Source organism: Pelmatolapia mariae, linkage group LG20 (assembly GCF_036321145.2).
Source record: "Pelmatolapia mariae isolate MD_Pm_ZW linkage group LG20, Pm_UMD_F_2, whole genome shotgun sequence".
Classification (NCBI taxonomy): domain Eukaryota; kingdom Metazoa; phylum Chordata; class Actinopteri; order Cichliformes; family Cichlidae; genus Pelmatolapia; species Pelmatolapia mariae.
Window position 1 is genome coordinate 4,544,847 of NC_086244.1, and position 23,843 is coordinate 4,568,689.

Here is a 23,843-nt window from a genome sequence, read left to right on the forward strand (position 1 = left end):
ATTAATTCGTGGTTTATGTGCATACACCTCCAACAATATGTTGTTATGAGGGTCATGTGTACCAAAAAATAAAATAAAGATTTACACAATAAATGGTGAATTTAAAAAACATTACAATTAATTGAAATGCAAAAGCAATGTAAGCTACTAAAGGAATTAACTGGAATTAGCCGCATGGTATTTTTCATTCAACAAAAGATGTAATATCACGTGAGGTACAAAAAGATAATAATTATAAATTCATTAAATGATTACTATATAACAATAAAGTGACGCAACGATAGGTCACGTGCCTCCGCCCCTCCGGCTCCGTGTCCAATCATATTTCAAGATGAGCTGGCACTAAAATACCCGGAAGTGTTTACAGCAGGAGGCTAAACTAGCAGCTAACAGCAGAGTCAGTGGAGAATTGAAGCTCCTGGAAGTGCTGTGCGGACACATCTCCTCCCCTGTGTGCGGTGCTTGTTAAGGTGAGTCTCACCTGTTCACTAACAATCAGCACCCCGATTCTTTCCAGCTTACCGAGGCTAACTGGTCCTAGCAGCAACCAACAGTTAGCTTCAGCGAGTGGCGCGAAATAAGTGACTTGTTTTTGGAAACAAGCGCTTGGAATAGATGTGAATTTGAAACAGAATGCTCGGTTTTTCAGAAAATAGACTGAACCTTCAGTAATAACCGGGGTAATTCTAAAAGAAAACGTATCTAGTAAGGGGAAACTAGCTAGCATGCTAGTTAGCTAATGTAAAAAAAAACAAGTTTAATTACTTCCCAGCACATAGTTCATTTTATGGACTTTAGTTCCAGCAGATACACAGACCTGCAAATTTATCAGCTCACTGGAGAGTCTGCACATTGGGAAGATGTGAAATGAGTGCTGGTAGGAGAGTAAAGTTTTTAGGTCAGACAGCTGAGAGTTTTCAGGAGTTAATCTGTGTGTCGCAGCTGGTAAAATGTACTGCCAGTGAATCTTTGTGGTTTGGTTTCTTGGCTGAAGTGAGCTGTAACAAGGAGCACAGTGTTGTGGGATCGATGAGGGGCGTTATCAGTGTTTTGATGTGTAATGAGGCGTGATGCTCCGCTGTGTTTATGCAGTTTTTGCGGAGCCGCAATGACACAGCTGTTCTGAGCTGCCATATCTGAAGCAAAGCAAACCCCTCACTAGTGCTCACACTGCACACAGCCAAAGGAAAAAAAAAAAGAAAACACTCAAATGCTTTATTCAATTTTTGTTTTAGCTTTTGTCTTTTTCACTTATTGTTGTCAGGGATCGTCTACAAAGACGTCAATCTCAGAATAAGGAGAAGCCTCCGGCCTCCACCCATCGGGTTGCTCTACAGTGGGCTGTGTTGCTTTTCAGTTTTGTGGAAGAAGTCAATGAGTTTATTAGATTTAATCTTAGAACAGGATTAGGAGTGCATTTTTAGAAAAATGTCATTAAGCTTCGCTGAAAGAAGCCATACACTGAAAATCCACTTTCATGGGATTGTAACATTTTTATAAAGTATGGTCTGTGAAAATCTGAAGGCTTCCACAACATCAGCAACATGACAGTTACCCATTTACATTTTTCTTTTTTAAAATTTCATGCAGAACTATGTGAAAGTATTGAGCCACTCCTCGCTTCTTTTTCTTTAGTTTCCAAAGAGTCAGACTTTTTCAAAGTGGTGTTAAAGTAATAGTTTTCCAATCTTTCAAATGTTTTTCTTTGGATGTTTGTTCTGCCTTTTCACTCATTTTCAGTCCAGTCCATGTTCCATTTTCAAAGAATTTTATTTTGGTTTTCTAACCTGTGAACTATTCATTATAAAAAGGCACCTAATTAAAGGGACAAGCCAGTGTTGTGGCTACACGTGGCTGACAGTTCAATTTTATTTTATTTATATAGTGCCAAATTACAAAAACTGTTGCCTCAATGTGCTTTATATTGTAAAATACAGACCCTACAATAATACAAGAAAACAGAGGAAACCCCAAAAATCAAATGACAAGGTGCAGTGTGTCCTTAAAAAATATCAGGAAACTGGGCAAAGTGTCATGCCTAAAAAGCTATGTCTACCCGGTGAATTCAGAAATGGTTTCAATGAAAGGCTGGTTGTCAAGAAGCCATTCTTCAGGAAGGGAAACTGGAAGAAAGGTCAGAGGCAGATTACACAAGAACTCTTATGGAGCAATGGATCCAGATATTAAATTTTTTTTTATGTCTGGAGGTTGGGAGAGCAGTACAACAGTGAGTGTCTACAGCCATCTGTTAGACACAGTGGAGACTGTCATAGTTTGGAGTGTTTCAGCCAGCAGTGTGTGGTTCACCACTGGATTCATTTTTCAGTAAGACAAAGATCTCAAACACACCGTCAATGCAATAAAATACATCTAAAAGTAAAAATAAAATAGATGTCAGTTACTGACATCTACACAGGCAATCACAAGAGACTCCACCCATCCTGCATCTCACCTGTTTGGCCTGCTGCCCTCAGGGTGACGCTACAGGTCTATCCAGACTCAGGAACAGTTTCTTTCCGCAAGCCATCATACTGAGCACAGATACACACACACATGCCCCACCTCAAAACACACATCTCTCTCATGCATACAACGCATACGCACAACAACATACATATTACCACCACCGCACAGAGCACCCTTGCACATCTGTATAAACTTTTTGCATTTATGTTGTTTGTATTTTTATATTTGTTTCTATTGTTATTTATTCTGAATTTAATGATTGACTCTAAATTGCCCACAGGTGTGAATGTGAGTGTGAGTGGTTGTCTGTCTCTGTGTGTTTGCGATGGATGGATGGATCTATTCTAAATGCTGCTCACAGGAAGTTGCTTCTGTATTTGTTGAATGTCTGATGTTTAATGACAATAAAAGGATTTGGATTCTGATTGGCCTCCCTGGAAAGCAAACTCAACATTATTGAAGTGTGAGATCATCTTTATAGAGAGTGGAACAAAAGGCAAGGCAGGTTTATTTATATAGCACAATTCAACAGCAAGGTGATTCAAAGTGCTTTACAGAGACATTAAAAAACAGAAACAAATAAAAAGCATGATTTAAAATGGGGGGGGGGGGAAGGAGCAGTAGATAAAATCGGTAGTTAAAATGTAAGTTTTGAAATTTAAGCTTAAAAGTAAAACACTGTGGATTTGGTGCTTTATTCAAATGCAGCTGAGAACAGGTGAGTCTTCAACCTGGATTTAAATAAACTTAGTGTTTCAGCTGATCTGAGGCTTTCTGGGAGTTTGTTCCCACAAATCAGCTAACATCCAGAACAGAGCTTTGAATTTCCTGGAGAGTCATTCCTGAAGACCTGAATGACAAGAAAGCTGACTAAAAGAGTTTAGGCTATGTTCAATAATAAAGGCAGTTACAGCAAATATTGACTTTCAAGCTAATACAAATATGTTTTTTGCCTTAATGTACTTATGTTTGCATGTGTTTTGTATCTATAGTATTTCCAATTTTCCTAGCAAATTATAAAGAAAGACGGTTGGCTTCACACTTTTCCCTGGTACTGCTGCAAACCAGGAGGAGCTAAAATGCAATTGGTGCTAAGCAGAGGTGCTGTGAAACTGCCACTTTCAGTTTAACTGTTGTCTTTAAAGTTTTGTTAGGGTCTGAGTTTTACGTGACAGAGCACACTGTTCCTGCCTCGGTCAGTTGGGTAGTTTGTGTGACTGGTATGTTATCACGTTAATTCTCAATCTGATGAAATGAATGTATTAAACATCAGAGTAGCACATCAGCCAGAGGCTTCCAGAGCACTGATGTGTGGCAGTTTGTTCTACTGTGCACTAACTGCTGTATGTTCTGAATGGCAATAAAGTAGTTATTCTGTTCTTCTGCTTATTGAGAACGATTAACTGTAGATGTCATGATCAAAAGTGCCATGTGATTGTGTTTTTGACGTGTGAACCTGCTCTGTGTTTCCTGTTCAGAAGTCAGGATGAGTCTGCAGTGGACTGCGGTGGCCACCTTCCTCTACGCTGAGGTCTTCTTAGTTCTGCTGCTCTGCATTCCCTTCATCTCACCCAAGAGGTGGGTAACACCTGACTCACACACACCTGTCTTGGCATCAAGCTTTTTCCAGCTCAAATCTGATAGCTTTAACTTGGCTTAAGATATCTGCCAGTACAAACTACTGACTGGAAAAGTCAGTAGTTTGTAGTAAACTAACAGCTGGAAAGAAATGACTTTCAATCCATTTCACTTTTAAATGAGAGAGATTATCGTCTAAGCTGTCAGTCAGCTGGGTTTGACCGCCGTTTACAGTCAATAAAAACATTTGCAAACATACAAACAAGGTGTTGGCGCACCAGTGTGGAATAGCTCCAAACTGCTGACACTTTTTTGTTCCACCCAGTTTATGCTTGCCGTTGTTTGAGTTGATGTATCAGTTGGAGCTCAGAGTGCCACATTACAGAGAGGGAGATGGCGTCATGCGCCATTATAAACGGTGATAAGGCTGTGGTGATTTCGCAGATGCACGTGACACAACCAGTAATGTCGGCTCATTGTTGCCGAGCTTTTGGGCTGGTAGGGGACCAGTTTTGATGCATGCATCCCTACACCGGTCCTTTTGTAGTTTAGTACACCTTGAAAACAAAACAAAGTATCACAATCACAAGAAAGTACCTCTATAGAAATCTCTGCAGACATTTTAACAACCCTGCTGATGGATGTGTCTTTCATGGGAAAAATTACAGACAATTAGACAATTCTGGATATTGAATGTTTTCTCTGCCTTACTGAAAACTTCCCAAATCATGGATTTTCGGTACTGTCACACGACAAACAGACGGCGAGATAAATCTTGGCCCATCTGGGTTTAAAGCAGCCAATGCAAAGCATTTACAACATTGTGTCCGTGTGCTGTTGGCTCCATGAGAGGAAGCTTTGGCCGTTAATTTTTAGCTGGAGAAGCGTGAAGCTCGCTGATGGAAGCAGCAGAGTTCAGTTTGTCCTCAAACAGAGCAGCTCTGTGTGACTGTGATCACATTAAAAGACCTCCTGACTGCCGACTGATGAGCTCTGATTAACTCCGCACACACGGCACAGCGCTGATAGGAGCTGAAATCCAACAAAGAAAAAAGTCAATAAAAGTAGAGAAGTTTTAGTGCTAGACCTCATAGAGGATTTTTAAAATTATTTTATCTGACTAGATATCAAGAATTAAAAATAGCTTTTGTTTTGTTATTTTCATATGTGAAAGAAAGTTTATCATTTTTATCTGATTGACTGTTTTAGCAATGGTGTAACCTAACATAGATAAATGCAATAACATGACCTCTGCTTATGTAGGCTTTGAGCAACAGTTGCGTTTGTTGGATGGTACATTAACCCAGAAACAATAAGGATAAGTAATATTGTTGTCCCTTTTAGTCAGTTTCACACCGCAATATCATTGTTCTTGATTCATGACTCCACAGATGGAAGCAGGAAAACAAAAACTAAACTTACTTACTAGTTTTGTTGCTAACCATAATTAAAATGCAATAAAACAAGGTGTCGACATGTTTTTTGTTTGTTTGTTTTTTAGACAACAGAAATAAAAATAAAACAAAATGAAATTGTACTTAAACTGTGTAAAATAAAAATGTGCAATTTTATATAATAACAATGCGGTTAGTACATATTCAGACTGAAACTTTGGTGTATCCCACTCCCTCATATGGAAAAAAAAACCAAAACTTAAACTGTTAAAAGTTCTAAAAGTACTAAGAACTGACTCTAGAAAATGGCTCAAACTAAAGCAAATTTAAAAAAAACAAACATTCTATTGAATATAAACTAAATAAAAATAAATATAAAACTGTACTAACTATATTCTTAATAACCAGCTTCCTGCAGAGGTCAGTGCACAGTTGCGCTCATGTCTGTTTTTGTTTGGCCCCTAGAGGGGGCTAGAGCTCCAGGTTTAGTTGCTGTGTTGTAAAACATTAAGATCTCCATTCATTCGTCCATCCTTTCTCTTCTGCTCTCTTCTTCTTCTTTTTTTTTCCATCACTTCAAGCATGCTTGGATCACTTTTGGCTCCCAAAAGATGCGATAAGATGGATTTTAATTATCCCAGAAGTTCAGTTCCTGTCCTGCAGCACCAGTAGTGTCCAACACAACATTTAAAAATTAAATAATGGCTTCAAAAAGTAACAAAAAGCTCATTCAGATTACTCCAAACAAAGAGTAAAATAAATAAATAAATAAAAGAAAAGCGACTCTGTCTCTATAATGTAAAAATGTATAAAAGTGAACCTGCCTTCTTCTTGTTGTTGCTGACTGATTTGTATTTTATTCTCCTGGTTGTTGGTTTTTTTTTTTTTAGGTGGAACAGCATTTTCAAATCTCGCATCATAAAGGCCATCACTCTCTATGGAAACACCGCCTTCATGGTGGCCATCGCCATCCTCGTCTTTCTGCTCATCGGTACGTCTGCAGTGCTTTTGTTGATTTGTTGGAAGGTGACCTTTAGCCAAAGTGTAGTCGATTTTCTGCATTCTTCCAGTCTGTGGAGGACGCTGCTGTAGCTCCATTTCAATCAAGTTTAATGAAGCATGGGTAAACAACGGCACCATCAGTTCCTTACTTTGTAATAACAGCGTGTTCAGAGTCCAGCTGATGAAATGTTGCCAAACTCTTTATCAAAGGTGTGTTAGGCAGAAATAATGTGTGGCTTTTATAACATTTAAAACTAAATTAAAGTTCTGCATCAGTCTGTGATTTTGTAAAGCATCAAAGTAACTGCAAAAGTTTCCCAGATACATAACATCTGTCGTAGTCGGATCACAGGGATCGCAGATCACAGGGATTCGAGATGTTTCCATCTAAACATAGAAGCTACTCATTTGGTTGTGCAGAAAGACAGCTTTATTTTTTCATATGCTTAAATGTTGTTTAGGAAGTACAACTGTAATTACATGTTGTATTGTGACAGTATATCCAGTACTTCTCTGCTCAGTAGCCACATTTATCCGCCCAGGTTTACCACACATCGTGATTTGAACTAGCTTCTAACATAAACCAGGTTTTTCCTGCCAACGGCCTCACAGAGAGTTTACTTAGAGCAAGAGGTTTTCTACTAATAATAATTATTTTAAGCAGTTGTTTAAGTTCGGGTTTTAAAAACATCAACCATTAACAGTTCAGTACCTGTGCCAGAAATCAGTTCTGTTGTGTGCGTGTGTGGTAGGACAGAGTTTGCTCCCAGTAAGCACCGACTTTGTACCTGTTTAGCTCAGCCAGCAGGAAAGCAGCAGAGCTACAGTGCAGCTACAAAATAAGTTAACTGTGAATTAAAGATGCAGAAAAGTGACGTTTCTGTGTGTTTCCTGTACAGACGCTTTCCGTGAGGTGAGGAAGTACAGTGTGACGGAGAAGGTGGATCTGGCAAACCACCCGACAGCCATCGAGCACATCCACATGAAGCTGTTCAGAGCACAGAGGAACGAGTACATTGCTGGCTTCGCCCTGCTGCTCTGCCTGTAAGACGCATACACACACCCCTCACCTCAAGCTGTTTAAGTTTTAGGATCAGCCACAGTAGCCTCACTTCACTGGAAAGACTTTAAACCAAGGATACAGCTGTTAGCTTTTGTGCTAGCAATCGGATAGTTGCTCAGAGAACAACCTAAACGGTCGAACTAGATCGGCTTCATAGATCGGCACATCGCCACTAATATCTGATCGAACTTTCTGGATCAGGATGGGAACGATACATGATGCTGCCTCGTGCATCTGGAATACTCGACCTCATGGAATCTAAATTCTGTTTGTTACAGATCTGTAACAAAAAGATCCGTCGTTACAGATCTAAGCTCTGTGGGTTTTCGGGTGGGGTTTTTTTTGTTTTTTGTTTTTTTTGTTTTTTTCGATTTCAATCACAGAAAAGGTGGTTTCATCTTCTTTGCCCTCCCACTTAAGAGTCTCTTTATAAAGGGAAGGGTAAGATAAGGTGCTGTAAACTAGTTCCTAGGCAGTGTCCCATCCAGGTAGTAACCAGGCCGAGCTCTGCTTAGACTCAGAGATCACAAAAGATCAGCTGTGTTCAGGGTTTTTACAGAAAGTCTGCAACATTTCTGAACTGCTGCAATTTTTAAAATTAAAGACATGGTCTTCTTATTCCTTATTGTTTTTTGTTAGATCATTAAAAAATTATCTAACATTTAATACTTAAATTAAAACATATTTCACAAATAGATGCAAAATAAAACAAAAAATGCAAATAAACGTACTACGTTTTAAAAGGGGGAAAGAGCTGCCTGATCCTTTGCTAAAATTGTCACAATACAGAAATCTGTTTGTGTTGTTGGACACATGGTCACTTTTTTTTGTTACAGACTTTGACTCTGTTGTAATTCAGCAGTAATAGTTTTCGTGTCTGCAGCACGTATGTTGTCCACATTCTCCACCAAAGTCTGTCATCCTGCTGTAAAAGAAAACAGAGCAGTGAAACCAGGAACTTTTTCTAAACCCCTTCACCATCCTGTTAACCATTTATCCAATTAAGTGTCACATGGGGGTGAAACTAGTGGTTTTTAATGCCTAAATCTAAGAGTTTCAACACAATTAAAATCAGGAGCTGAAGTGTAAAATTGTTTCCAGCTGTGTGAGCGGTGAAATCATTCACCACAAACTCTGAAAAGAACTGCAAATTAAGAGATTTAATGCCATGAAGATTCCACAGACTTCTGTCGAGTTTCCTCCATTTTTGACAGAGAGCGGATGTTGCACTGTAAGAGTGCTATTAGTAAGCCTTCATCAGTGTTGGGACGACTTTATAGCCAACTTTCCCTTAAGGCTGATTGCTTGGGAGCGCTGAATCAGTCGAAGCCTCCACAGGAGCATGCAAACAGAGCGAAAGGGTCGTCAGTGCACTGAGGAGTGAGGAGACGACCACATATGGGAGTTAGGACCAGCGTGCAGCTGAACTTCTCTCTGAACTTCTGTCCTAAAGTGAGCTTGCAGTGGGATACTCAGTCGCACCAGAATAGACCCAACAAGCCGACTGATCTAAACTCAGAGGAATTTTACAGTCGGGCGGAAAGAATGAGCAGCTGACCGTGTGTGTGTCTGTCAGTGTGTGTTTCCACTGTACAGTGTAAATCCCCATCCCGATTGGACAGAGACCTCACAGGTGCGAAGCAGCCTGATTGGCTGACCCACTCAGAGTCAGACGTGACTGAGTACAACTAACCTCAGACTTCAGCAACATGGCATGTTGTTACTGGTCTGACGGCTTGTTGTTGGGCTGAAAATCCATAAAGTTACCAGTGAAGTCCATCAAAGAAGAACGCTTGTTTCATTCGCCATCCTCACATACTGACTTCTTAAGAAGTCAGTATGTGAGGATGGCGAAATCTATAAATAGATTTCCCTTTTTACAGCAGGAAAAACTGAAATTACCCATTCATTCATTCATTCATTCCTGAGGTGAAATCCTCAGATCCATTGTCTTAGATCATTTCTGATATCATGTCTTATTTGGGACAGGGTGAGGAGGGAGGTATATGATCTGCTGTGAGCCCTAAAGGGAGCAGCTGGAAGTAGTATTTACTTTTTGTATGTATCACAGTTATTGTCAATACCTGAAATCTGTCTGCTGTGTTCATCAGAAAGTTGCAAAACAAAGTGTGACTTGGAGACCAGCCTGTCTGAATCCAGAGTTTTCACAGTATTTGAAGGCATAAAAAGCCTGATCTGAATGCACTGATCTTACACTAAGACTATGTCTTTTTACGGGAGGGTAAAATACAGCAAGCTCTCAAATCAACACCCTGTAGATAATTTGAGAGATTTATATTAGTTTTGCAGCTTTACTTGAACCTTAGAGGGTCTTACTTACGACGCAGCAGTTTGTGAAATTTATGACATTTGCATGCGTATTTTGGGGGCTTTTATTGATAACATTAATTTGCTGATGGTTCAATTTACTTGAGTTGCTGCTGCTACAGTCAGCTGGCGTCTCATGAGTGTTGTGTGAGATTTTATTTTGACTCTTTCTAAATATTTAGTTGAGCAGTCAGTGGTCATGTGACCCTGACCGATCCTGGTTGACCTACAGCTGGTGGGTCTAAGTGACAATAAATCAGGACAGATCAGTTTGGTGCAGTTTTGATTACAGAGTTGTTCTGTGCCCCCTGGTCGCCTGCAGGGGGCAGCAGCACATCCTTCTTGTTGCTGGTCTTCTGAGGTACTTTTTGGTGTGCAGCAGCTGCTGCTCTGTGACTCACTGTGGCAGCGCAGCATGTGATGCGACAGCTGCTGTAACGCAGATGCCAGGAGGAAGTGCTCCAGCGTTTAGACTGTGCCCTCCGCTGCCAGGCCACTGCGATCGGGAACTCCAGCTCAAGAATTTCCAGCCTGAGCCAAGAAGAAGACTGTGGAAAGGCTGAAGCTCTGGCAGCTGCCTGGTCAGATTATTTCAGGCCTGTGAAGTAACTCACGGCCATATTTGGAACAGACAGTCGCTCCTCCTAGAGACACTTGAGATGGGGAAATCTCTTTTATTCCTCGTGTAAACTACTCCACTTTTGGTCACCTTGAAGCAGTTTACACACCGAATCACACAGGCTGCTGTGGGGTTTGCAGAAGATGAATCAGACTTACAACCTGATGTATCTATTAAACCGTTAAAGACACCAAACTTAAACCTAGCTACACACACACCCTCCTGCTGCAACAAATATGGCATCCAGTGCCATGTGTGGAATAATCCACCGCTGTTCCTGACTAATGCACTGTTTTTTCCTCATTTTCGGTGTTGTTATAGTAAACATTCAAGGCTGGGGAAAAAAACAGTGAGGGCAATTTTAAACCATGAGCAGTGATGGTGCTAAAACAATCACTTGGTGCCTTTGCAGAAGTAAAACATTGCTTATTAGCTACATAAGAAGTAATGTATCACCCTGCGTGTTCCGATACCTTTACAATACTCTGCACCATCAGCTGAGCTGCTGTGGTGTTATTAACAGTTAACAATACATTTTTTAACCTTACTTACGCTAACATAGCAGCACAGATCAATAATGAGAACATACTTCTAGGTGTGGCTTTTCAGGCAAGTTTTGTTTTCTCTCGTTGTTACAGTAGTGCATATTTGCCTCACCATAAATGCCCAAAGTCACCCAGTGTGATTCATCTTTAGCAAAACAGAGACTCTTTGGTCTAAGTGAACATGTCCCGCTGAGTCTCTCACCTGGTCCCCTTTCAGCACCATGTGATCAGGCTGTTGGTCTCCTATGGTGTATGAATCTGTCAGAAACCAACTGTTGCCCTTGCAGAGACAGCCTTTGTGGTTTAAATCACCTGCTAGTTTTGAGTGTAATTCTCTACCAGATGACCTCTCCACCAGTTCCAGCTGTTCTGTCCCCAGTTTTTTGTATTTCATTTGAATTCTGTTGAAAATTCAGGAAAATCCTTGTTGTAAATACTGCAGATCAATAAGCCCCAGTGTGTTAGATTAATAACTGAAATTACAATATTTAGCATAATAATAATAGGGAGACTGGTTTTTGGGATAATCGATCAGCCTGAATGTGTATTGGGTCACTTTTGCAGCTCACAGAAACTGGTCAGTGTGTATTTGACATTTTGTCGGCGCTGTGTGTTGCTGGGGAAGTTTTACACCCTGAAAATAGCTGCAGGTTGAGTGTGAGTCAAACTGCACAGACAGTACCTGCTGGTTTCTGCTGTTTGTCAGAATGTTCCTGAATGCATCACCAATGAGATATTTACAACTGGCACATGGCTTCAGCCTCACATGATGGTGAACCAGCAGCCACGAGGTAACTGCTCACCGAGGTGGTAAATTTACCCCCAGCAAGCTTCACATCTGCAGGTTTTTTACAGAGTGAAGTCAGCTTCTGTTTCGAGAAAAGGAGGTCAAATTTCAGCGTCCTGTTACTCATCTCTGCAGGAGAAGCCTGATTTTACATTCCTGTGTTTAATGTTTCATACATTCAAATATGTTATTCATAACAAAAACACTGAAACTAGGCAAACTGTTGTGATGACTTAAAAAAAACAGAATTAAAAGCAAAAATAGAAAATACTATTTCAATTAAAATCAAATGCTAAACTGTATGCTTGTTAACCTACTGTATGTGCACTAAAAACATCTCAACACGTGTCAGTTTGTCCACAACCAAAGATGGAGCAGGTGGGGATCTTTTCACATCAAAAGTCTCCGAGTCTGATGGAGTCTGATGTGAGCTGAGAGGAAACACACGGTTCATACTTTCATTTTATTTTTCTGTCTGATAACTATGTTGGCAGAAGTGCTGTGAAACTTTCCAGCCCGCTCAGAATAAACTCTGGACTGCTCCTTTAATCCAAAGCTGCAGCTCAGTGATTCTCTCCCACGACTTACATGAATGGGGGCAGATATTCAGTATATCTGCCCCGCCCTCCACCCGCAGTGAGCTACAATTACATCACCGCCTGTCGACGCCACACACAGCACGAACGCCTCACACAGCACGCGGGGAAATGTCAGGGGTCACAGTGTGTTACTATACATGTATCCATGCGTGAAGCGACTCCTGACTTTGTGACGACATGGTCCCGGACCTCTTCACTGGAAACATGGATCTACCTCTGATCCTGATCTGATGATTTCAAAATCTCTTTACTGCGTTTTTGTTTCTGTTCAGAAGCTGCGGTCAGATGACCTCTTGCATGGTTTACTAACATTCAATCCTCTTTAAAGATACCTGCAGATATACTAGACAACTCTGTTTTTAAGTAATTCAACATTTATGCACTTTTTCTGTGAAAAATGTAAATGAACCCCTGGAATCTGCTGCCCCTCTTTAGCAGGAATATCTTGTGGTAGATGTTTTGTAAAACTGATCACTAGTTTTAGATACTCGATTGCTGGAATTCACAAAATTCAAAGCTCATTCGTTTGGAAGATATTTAACGGTTCTCCTGTGGGTACTGCCCACTCTCCAGGATGTTTACTGATGAGTTTCAGGTGATGCTGAAACGTTTAACAAATTAAAGGAAGTGGATATGCAGCCTGTTTAGTGTGATCACACACTGATGTTTTGTCTGTTGCAGGTTGCTGCGTCGCCTGGCCACTCTGCTCTCCCAGCAGGCTTCACTCATGGCCTCCAACGAAGCCTTCAAGAAGCAGGCGGAGGGCGCCAGCAATGCCGCCAAGAAATACATGGAGGACAACGAGATGTTGCAAGAGGTGAAAAAAAACACACACACAGAGTTTTGAGCTTTTCAAGTTCTGCTGGTAGAAAACCAGTCGTCAGAGGTCATGGGTCACACCGCCGTCATGGTGATATTTGGTAAAAATGGTTCTGTTCTGTGGATGAGGATTGGCTGTTTCTGGAAAAGATGTTTTTCATAATAAAACTCCATCCAGCTTCACTGTTCTGCAGAAACTCCAGACTGGAAGAAGCGGATTCCCGAGTTTCAGTCCTGCGTTTTGGAAGAACAGACACGGCATGTCAGGCACATGTTATAGACCAAGATACTCTAAAAGCATCCACAACAATTTTAAAATCATTATAGAAATTGTTCGGTGTCCGGTGAAGTTTTTGGGTTAAGGCTCAGAGAGGAAAAAAGGCAGTATTTTTAGGTCGGTGCGATTGAGAGGCAGACCCCACAGGAGCCATAACTTAATAAAAATGACTCCCGGGTTTCTTGAAGTGGTTGCGATGGAGCATTTTTGTGCAGGAGGCTGTTCGCTCCTCTTCTTTGGAGTTTAAACTTTGTCTTGTGAGGCAGTTATTGTTTTATACGGCTGAGAAGCCTGCAGCTTGGCTCATCCCAGCTGCTTTTCCATTTTCCATCCCGGCCCTGACAGTTTGATTTTATCCTGCATGTTAGTTTTAATGTTTTCTTGCTCTAGTGCATCTCCTTTGTGCTGATTTCTATAGTTGCACTCCTGTTTGATGCAAACACCACATGCTCATGACGGGAAGCATCATCCTTCATCTGGAAATTGATTCAGCACATTCAGAGTTCAGTTTGTTGAGTCATCCCGCCGATTTATACAAGGCACCGAATCTCTTTGCTTTTCTGCACCAACATGGCAGATTTTCTGCTGTAAATCTCAGAAATGAGCCCTGAATTTTTTTTTTCTCATTCCTGCTTCACAATAAGGCAACGCGTATCCCTGCAGGCATTATGGATTTTTTTCCTGCTAGTGTGTCCTTAGGTCTCTCGGGCCACAACCTCAGTGGATGTAACACTCTCTCCCATTTTAAAATAAATAAAAAATTATCAGCAGTTACATTTTCCGCAAAATGAAACTACAAGAACTCAGCAGGTTATTAACTGATTGTGATTGTACACCCGTCTGAGGAACAATAAATGGTTGTGGTCAGCAGGGTATACGCCAAAGTTGGGACTTTTCGTGAACCAGAATAAAGTAGTGAAGTAAATGTATTTTTCAGGGATTTTGACAGGATGCAGGTTTCCTCAGTCAGTAAAACATCAGCTGCCGGCCTTCAGTTTCCTCTTGAGAAAGCGTGTAAAGAGCTCAGAGTAGATCCTCTGCTCCTTGGTCATCTGACAAGGTTGCCTACTAAGTGAGGCATTTTAGGCGTGTTCAGCCGGGAGGTGGCCCAGGACATGCTGGAAGGCTCTGTGCCCCGACCCCAGAACAGCTGAGGATATCGAAGTCTTTGCTAAAACTGCTGCTAAGACAAAAATGTTGACCCTAAAAATGTTTCTAATCAGTTTTGAGCATTTTTGCAGTGTCTCTTTTCTATCACCCATTTATTTTTGGTCACACGTTTAGTTTGAGATGTAGTTACAAGACAGGAACACTAGAGGGCGTTGAGCTAACAGTAACTGTGGTCACCTTCTACTGTTCAGTTAGCGCAGGGGTGGGGGGACTCCAGGCCTCAAGAGCCAATGTCCTGCAGGTTTTAGATGTGTCCTTGATCCAACACAGCTGATTCAAATGGCTAAATTACCTCCTCAACATGTCTTGAAGTTCTCCAGAGGCCTGGTAATGAACTAATCATTTGATTCTGGTGTGTTGACCCGGGGTGAGATCTGAAACCTTGAGGCCTGGACTTCCCCCACCCCTGAGTTAGCAGCTTCACTTGCAGATTAACTAGCATGTAGTAGGTCTGCAGCACAGACGTTGATGTTTGTTAAAGAGAATTGTGCCGCTCACTGAGTGTCCTGCTTGAGTCATGATGATACACAGTAGAGCTGACTAATAACAAAAAATGTTAATCACTAACATTGAATTTGACTCTTGTGTTAGTTTAATAAGATGTAACCAAGTTGAAGTTGTAGCTGTTAAGCGTTTAAAGCAAAGGGTAAACCAGCTGTCTGGTTAAAGTGGATTATTGCACTATTTTAATATTGTTTTAATTCTTGAAAAGTCTTTGAAAGACTAAATATGAGTTTTGAAATGGTGGACGGGTGCAGGGTTAGGTTCAGGTAGACAGTGTGGACAGGAGTTTGTTAGTTCTGGACAGATAGTGGTGCTAGTTCACTTTGTGCATTATTAAATTGAATCCCATCCTGGCTCGCTGTCACAGTAGCCGGTTCTAATAGGTTTTCTGGCAGAAACCTCGATGATTGATAATGAGAGTTTATCAGGTTGCTGTTTGTGTTCAGGCCGTGTTGTGCTTCATACCCCCCCCCCACAGGATCCATGTTTGACATTGTTTCATTTACCGTGTCCCAAGGTGAGGAACGGACAAACTGTCCATCCAAAGAAACGTTCCCAAGGTTGAAACTTTGGCAATGTGTAAACTGTGGTAAAGGGTCCTGACATTATTTCATCAAACCCCACTTCAGCTCTGGGTTTGGTTTCCATGAATGTGTTTACACGTTCAACATTTCAGGAATATTTGGCGGCAGCGGGAATTTTTCTCAGTGACTCAACAAGGATTTTATAAACTCCCTTGAATGTTTCCCAACAACACGCTGATTGATCTCATCAACCAGAGAGGCAAAGTTCAGCTTTCTGGCAGCTGTTTAATAGGTAATAGTAAAATAAGAGAAAATACATATTTTCAGATTTTAAAAAAAGTATTCCAATATAACTTATTGTGTTTCTAAATATATGATGTGGGCTGAGAATTGGCCTCATTAAGCATAAATGTTCTTTACAAGTAGCAAAGACTGCAGTTCCGTAAATGACCACTCGAGGCAGGCTGCAGAAATAAGTCAGTCCTCCCCATACACCCCTATATTAAAGTGTCCAGCTTTACAGCAGAAACAGACGTGCTACAGACGCAGTTTTGGCCAAAGGGGACAGGTTTCTTCCTTCATAACTCTATTGGGCGAGGTTTTTTGTTTGTTTGTTTGTTTGTTTGTTTTTTTTAATAAACCGTCATGTTGGAAGTGGTGAAACTGCTGTGATTGACACAAGCAGCTGTAAGCCTCACCTCTGCTAATTGCAGTCGGAGTGTTGATGTTGATGTGGTCCAGCCTTTTGTCTTTTATGCCTTCTTTCTCAGTGACTGTGATCAGAAAGTGTCAGATGCCCGTCGGAGTGAAAAAGAATTCATCTCGTTTTCAGTTCCAAAGTGTACTGTTGTAGTCTGAGGGAAGTCATTTATAATGTTAAAAATAATAAAACAGCCATGATATTTAAAAATGATATGTTATACTTTCTTTCTGGCCTTTTTTAAAAATCTTAAACTCATCTAAGAGTCAGTAATACAAAAATGAATCAGTGAAAGCACTAATAAGTAAGAACTTGATGTTATGCTCATGTGTTCACAGGTTTGCGTAGGCCACAGGAGATTCTCAGATTTCATAACGGGCTGTGGCCGTCTTTTTTTAGCATGTTTTGCTCGAAGGAGTCTTCTCTTAAGACCCAGCGTTTGTGTAACTTTGTGTATGAAACATGCATGTGTGCAGCCCCAAAGGTCAAACGTACACGTGGAGTTACAGGAAGATGCAAGCGGTCACTGATTTGTCAGGATGGAGTCACTTTACTGCAGACACAGTTACACAGGGTCACAGGTTACACTGAGGTGTGTGTGTGTGTGTGTGTGTGTGTGTGTTTAGACGTCTTTGTGGGAACTGAAAACTGTAATATTACTTTACTTGTGGGGACCAACGTTCACTTATGAGGACAAAAGTGCCTGGCATTTTTGAAACTCAATGTAGTTTCAGTCACAGGGTTACAGTTAGGTTATGGTTAGGTAGGTCAGGCTAAGGGTTAGGTTTAGGTTGGTGGTTAGGGTAAGTGGCTAAGGAAAGCATCAATGAGATGTCCTCACTAAGATATCAAAACAAGAGTGTGTGTGTGTTACTGTAAAGGCCAGTAAGATGATCCTGGGCACCTGCTCTCCTCCATGTAATCAGGCAGAGGGACTTCTAACTTCTAACTAATGTCAAAATTGCAGATCTGAGATCATTTATTTGCTCTGTAAGATCTTTTTTTTCCTGTGGGTCCACGAAGCAGGCAGGATTTTCTTTAAAAAAAGAAACCTATTTTGAGTTATTTTGTCTTTGGTTTAGTGTAGACAAAGAATTAACTTAGCAAAGAGTTCAAGGTCGGTGTTTATCAAACACGAGAGGAAGAAATTGCCAAAAGTCCTCAGAGCGTTGCATTCCTGCTTTTGTTTGTAGCAGCAGATTAAAAACTTTTATCCTTTCCCACTGACAGATTTTTTTTTAGAGGGAGTCCTGAGCTGAGAGGAGCTGCAGGAGGTCACATTCTTGTAGAGATAATCTATGAGGGCAAAGCCTGGCACAGAGACACAGAGCAGGGCTGTAACACACTCCTGCCAGCAGCCTCAATGTTAATGTGCTGTACACGAATACAGGAGAGAGAGGGCTGTTCCCACAGGCAGCGAGTGAAAGAATAAGCAACAAGCTGATTAGCTGCCAATAAATGTAGCTGTCGATGTGTCGCAGCCGGCCCGAAAAACATTCAAAGCGCTTCTTTGGACGCTGGTGCCTGCTGCTCTGTTCGCTGTCAGAGTGATCCCACACTGCTTCAATAATGTTGAAGTTCAGGCTCTGGGGAGGCCAGTTCCTGACTGATGGTGTTTATTGTGTGTTTTTTAATATCCCTGTGCTTTGTTTGGGATCGTTGTGAGGCTGAAAAATGAAGATTTGCCATTCAGAGACTTGCAGACGCTGTTGCACCCCTCTCCTGGTCTCCTCCGTACATATTGATGAGCAAAAATGTAAAATGTGACTCATCACTCCATAAGACGTGTTTTTGCTGACTTTCAGTTCAGTGCTTGTGTAATTTGGAGTACCTCTCCCTTTTCTCTTGGTTTCCCTTCCCTAAGAACGGCTTCCTGAAAGCGCCCATCTACTGAGACAGTTTCAGATGAGGCGTTTTTTTCTGTTTCTTTAGGACAGGGGTGCCCAATCCCAGTCCTCGAGAGCTACTGTCCTGCAGCTTTTAGATGCATCCCTACTCCAACACAGCTGAATCAAATGGTTTGATTGCCTCTTCAGCATGCCATCAAGTTTGGCAAATGCCTGATAACAAGCCATTCATTTGATTCAGGTGTGTCGGAACAAGGATCCATCTAAAAGCTGCAGGACGGTAGCTCTCGAGGACTGGGATTGGGCACCCCTGCTTTAGGACTTCCAGCTCCTCTCCATCTGCTCCGTATAGTTCAGTGTCTTTTAGGTTTGTCACTTCTTATTTTGTCCTCTACTTTTTTCCAGTTTCCACATTGATATTTATTTATTGTAAGGACACAAATGAATGAAAAAAGCCAATTTCCTGAGACCATAATGTGAAAGGTCTTGAGAAAGCCAGGAGAGCTTTGCCTAATAGCACTTTAAAATATTACAAGATCGTCTGTCTCCTTGGAAGCAGATTATAAAGAAATGGGGAGGTGGCTCAAGACTTCTGGAAAACACTGTATTTCCTTACAGTGATGTTTGTGACGTAAAGCTCTGCTGGATAGATACAGCACTGTTTGACCCTAAACTTACTCAAGCTGTGTGTCATGTCAATGACTCAAAAATACTTACTAGCAAAATTACAAGATAGGAAATTAATTTAATTGAAGGGCACAGAACTAAATCAGGTCAATTAGATTTATAATGGCATCTAATCAGTTGCTTCAAAGCGCTTTATATTGTAAGGTCAGGACCCCACAATAATAATAATAATAACAATAATAATGATACAGTTAGAATTTTTTTCAAAAGTGTATTTTTAAAACTAAAATATTTTGTCACAGCTAGTTTAGTTCACTGTAATAACCTTGTTAACCTCCTATAATGCTTGCCTTTTTAGTTTTACATCTGTTTCTACATTTTAAAAAAGCTGCTCGTGTTTCAGTTTTAAATTTATGGTCTGTGACTCGACCGCTCGCTGCTCTGTGATCTTGGTACATCGGTCTGATGACCTCGTGCCGCGGGTTCAGAGCAGTGAAACCAGGTTTTATGGCCTCGTCAGTTAAAGGTCTGAAGCTCAGCAGCTGTTTAACTCCGTCACACTGAGCGAACACGCCAACGCTGCGGTCTGACAAACGTATTGATGCTCTGAATATTTCTCATTCAGTGTCGGTCTGTTTCCAGCTTACAGCGAGTCACAGGAAGATTTTCCACCGTCTGCTTTTTAAAAATTACAAAACTGATTGAATGAATTATGAAATTAAATAAATCCAGTAATCCTCATGACTCCAATTCCTTCCTCAGCAGAAATGGAAACTGAAGATGTCACCACCACTTTGGTCACAGACACACACACACACACACAGTCCTACACAGCTATGTTTTCATAATGCAGCGTGAATCAAATTTTAAAATGTTTAAACGAGCACGGACGCTGATTTTCCTCACGTCACCCTGCATGAATTCTTGTTATTTAGTAGATTTCATTTGATGTTTGGAGGAAATGCAGTTTGCTGCAGACGGGTCGTTATGATTTCAGCTGCTGTTATTTGTTTTGTTTTTTGTTTTTTGAAAGTGTTAAACTAAGTCAACGTCTGGCTCATAAGAGTCAAGCGCCACTTTCTAACAAACTCCAAATTCACTTGTTCTCCCAAAATCTCCGTTAGTCAGCATTTCAGAAGTTTTTAAAGTGGTCAAGAATCTGTGGTCAGCCCTTAAATGCAGGCTGCAAATCAGGAAACACAAAATATGTGTCACTGCCAAAACCTTCAGCCATGACTGAGCTCCTGATGAATGAAAAGGTCAGGTGTGGACCAATGAGCACAGTTGTGGTATGAAGCAGCGGTGCACAGCCGGTGTGTTGCTGTAACGGTTCTCTGGACTCAAACTGGGTCAAAAGTTTGGAGTTATTTGTGTCAAACGGAAAGATTTCAAATATGCATTAGGCTTCTTTCAGGTCTCTGGAGACTTTCAGATCTGCACCAGAATTTAAATAGTTTTGTGAATTAGAGCAAACATCTGGCAGATGTTAAAGGGCTCCTTTTTTGAAAAATATTTGTTTGTTTTTCTAGAAACTGCGTGAGGCTGGTCTCGAGCTGCCGGAGGCTGGGAAGAAAGGACCAGGACCACAGGAGGAGAACAAGACTCTGAAGGAGGACGTGAAGAGCCTGAAGGAGGAGCTGGAAGCCACCAAGAAAGGTAAGGTGGAGGAAACGCAGTCAGCAGGTAGAACCCACAAGAGATGAGGAGGAGAAGAAGTTAAAGGATGAAGACTGAGACACAGAAGATGAGATCTGAGTGAAAATGAGAAATCTGTTTGTTTCACAGCTCTGCAGAAGTCGGACAGCGACGTTCGTGCCATGAAGAAACAGTCCGAGAACCTGACGGTGGAGTACGACAGACTGCTGGACGAGCACAGCAAACTCCTGGTAACACACACACACACACACACACACACACACACACACACACACGAGAATTTAAAAAAGAGGCAAAAGCACGCAGGAACCAAAGCACAGAGCCCCCCCCCCCCCGAGGTTGCAAAAGAGAGATTTCTGGTCCTGTAGAGGTTAATGGGAGAGATGGTCCACCGCCCTGACCTCTGTAAACATTTACTGGTGAGTTCATGAGCTCAGTCACTCACTGGAGGCCATAAATAAAATACTTAGTCCGCTTTTCTTTAACGTTGGTCTTTCTAAGTGTGAAAACGAGGATTATCCAGGATACACTGAGCGGAGGGCACAGCGAGTTAAAGATACAGTGGCTTGCAAAAGTATTCGGCCCCCTTGAACTTTTCCACATTTTGTCACATTAAAGCCACAAACATGAATCAATTTTATTGGAATTCCACGTGAAAGACCAATACAAAGTGGTGTACACGTGAGAATTGGAACGCAAATCATACATGATTCCAAACATTTTTTAAAAATAAATAACTGCAAACGGGACTTCTTATGGTTTTCTGTTAACAATGGCTTTCTTCTTGCCACTCTTCCATAAAGGCCAACTTTGTGCAGTGCACGACTAATAGTTGTCCTATGGACAGATTCCCCCACCTGAGCTGTAGATCTCTGCAGCTCGTCCAGAGTCACCATGGGCCTCTTGGCTGCATTTCTGATCAGCGCTCTCCTTGTTCGGCCTGTGAGTTTAGGTGGACGACCTTGTCTTGGTAGGTTTACAGTTGTGCCATACTCCTTCCATTTCTGAATGATAGCTTGAACAGTGCTCCGTGGGATGTTCAAGGCTTGGGAAATCTTTTTGTAGCCTAAGCCTGCTTTAAATTTCTCAATAACTTTATCCCTGACCTGTCTGGTGTCTAAATCCAATCGAGAATCTGTGGCAAGATCTGAAAACTGCTGTTCACAAACGCTGTCCATCTAATCTGACTGAGTTGCAGCTGTTTTGCAAAGAAGAATGGGCAAGAATTTCAGTCTCTAGATGTGCAAAGCTGGTAGAGACATACCCTAAAAGACTGGCAGCTGGAATTGCAGCAAAAGGTGGTTCTACAAAGTATTGACTCAGGGGGCTGAATAATTATGCACACCCCACTTTGCAGTTATTTACTTGTAAAAAATGTTTGGAATCATGTATGATTTTCATTCCACTTCTCACGTGTACACCACTTTGTGTTGGTCTTTCACGTGGAATTCCAATAACATTGATTCATGTTTGTGGCTGTAATGTGACGGTTTCAGCTGCTCGTGTTCTGGATCCAGTTCAGGCTGAGCAGACGATCTAACATGACGTTCTATTTATACGTCCTAATAAGAGACAGGTTTAAATAAAGGATCAGACTCCTGCAACATTGTTTTCATATTTTCACATTAAATTTAGTCACAAATTACACTCGGATTTAATCGCAGATCTGAAACACGCTGTATCGGCTTAAAGAGCTGACGCTCTGTGATGATGCTCGTCATGAATTTGTGATGTCTGTCTTTACCTGACACGGACAACACGGTTTGACATGGTTTAACTGCGTGTTGTCATGGCAATCAGCTGTTTTTATGTTTTCTGTCTGCAGGCGAAGAGCGACAAGAAATCGGACTGAGGAGGACACTGACGGTTCCCGGCTTCTTTCATCATCATCACCGTCCTCAGCAAACTGTCTGCTGCCTTTGCTTCCACCTCTGCGATGTGATGTCACTGACTTTTGGGCCAGCTGACATCACCGATGGCTGTGATTGGTTAATCGGACTGTCTGAGCTCCAACATAAGAATGTCGGTTTACTGTCAGACTTCCTGTGTCACTGTTTACGCCTCTGAAGTGTTTCTGTTTTTCTCTCTTCTGTCCACTTTGCTGTTTAAAGGCCAGCTTTGGTGTATCGTTGTCCTTTAAACAGCTGACCTTTTCCTTCACTTTCCATAAACTGTTTTTTTCTGAGGACATTCCCTGTTTAACATTTTTGAAGCACAGTAAATCCAAACAATGAATCCTGTTCCCTGCAGGAAAAGACCATCTTCATTCCAAAATAAAAGCATTTTGTCCTCTCTGCACATCCTGGGTTTAAATCAGGGTTAAAAAAGTCCAAAGGATGCCTGTGCCGTCAGATTTCCTTCTTTCTTAAACTGTAATTTCCATCGAGACTCTTTTGAATATGAATGTTTGGAGCTGCAGCAAAGATCACTTAGTACGAGCAAAACAAGACTCCGGCGTCTCCTCTGGTTTCTTCTTCTGGTTTGAGATGTTGCCTGAACTCTTCTGTCGCTGTTAGCCGTGTGCTGAAAACACACTTGATGTCTTGGAGCTGTTTGATGCTCCGCTTTCGGTTATTCATTACAAAATGTTAAGTAAAGATGAGAAGAGAAAAGAAAAGGCACCCGTGTCTGTTCTGCTCGTGTGGCGTGATCAGATTTTTGTTGTTGTGTCTTTGAATGGCGTGTCACAATAAACACGGATGATTTCAACAACAGTAAGACCCCGTGTGGTGCAAAAGGGTTTTTGGGGGGTGTTTTGTTTGATATTTAAGGTTTTTATAGGCTTAAAAAGGGGGGGGTGAATTAGTGATAGGAGGAGGGCTGATGATCAGCTGATCATGAAACCATTTTTTTTTCTTTGCTTGAAGGAAAAACTGCTTTTATTTTTGAGGATGGATCAAAGTCACCACACCACCTCATCCGTCTATAAAAACATGAGCAGTTTTTTTTCTGAAAGGTTTTAATCATTATTTTTCTTGTTTATGTGGAACTTCTGGTTTCTTGGTTTTTGGGGAAAAGTGGACGCAGCTTTTACCTCAGTTTATCGTTTGGCTGTGGGTCGATTTCTGATAGTTCTCATGTACAAGCGTCACTTCACATCTTTACTCGGGTTTTGTTTTCGTTTTAATTCTCATGAGGTTTATTCTGCAATTAATGGCACTTTTTTTAAATCACGATTTTGATATTTTAATGCATTATTTTGTTCTTTCTTTAAAAAAAAAAATAAACATGTCATTTTGCCACATTTCCACTTAGACTATTTTGAAGCCTTTTCTCTTTTAAACGCACTTTAATTGCGGTTAGTCTCCAAATCTCAAAGGCTGCGTGTCTGAGTGACG

The 23,843-nt window shown here is 41.2% G+C and overlaps 1 protein-coding gene across 1 annotated transcript; it reads left to right on the forward strand.

Moving 5' to 3' along the window:
- Nucleotides 1–341: 341 nt before the first annotated feature.
- On the forward strand, nt 342–23,219 carry bcap31 (B cell receptor associated protein 31). Its single transcript, XM_063465140.1, has 8 exons — nt 342–470; nt 3,945–4,044; nt 6,329–6,429; nt 7,340–7,484; nt 13,063–13,198; nt 20,379–20,505; nt 20,635–20,735; nt 22,331–23,219. Exons 2-8 carry the CDS (start codon nt 3,953–3,955, stop codon nt 22,355–22,357), a joined length of 729 nt encoding a protein of 242 aa, XP_063321210.1. The 5' UTR covers nt 342–470; nt 3,945–3,952; the 3' UTR covers nt 22,358–23,219.
- Nucleotides 23,220–23,843: the final 624 nt, after the last annotated feature.

What these genes read in the sequence shown, in the direction of transcription:
- bcap31 (XM_063465140.1), top strand. Translation starts at nt 3,953, where the DNA reads ATGAGTCTGCAGTGGACTGCGGTGGCCACCTTCCTCTACGCTGAGGTC. An exon ending in CCCTTCATCTCACCCAAGAG is followed by an intron (nt 4,045 to 6,328) that starts GTGGGTAACACC and finishes TTTTTTTTTTAG; the next exon opens with GTGGAACAGCATTTTCAAAT. An exon ending in CCTCGTCTTTCTGCTCATCG is followed by an intron (nt 6,430 to 7,339) that starts GTACGTCTGCAG and finishes TTTCCTGTACAG; the next exon opens with ACGCTTTCCGTGAGGTGAGG.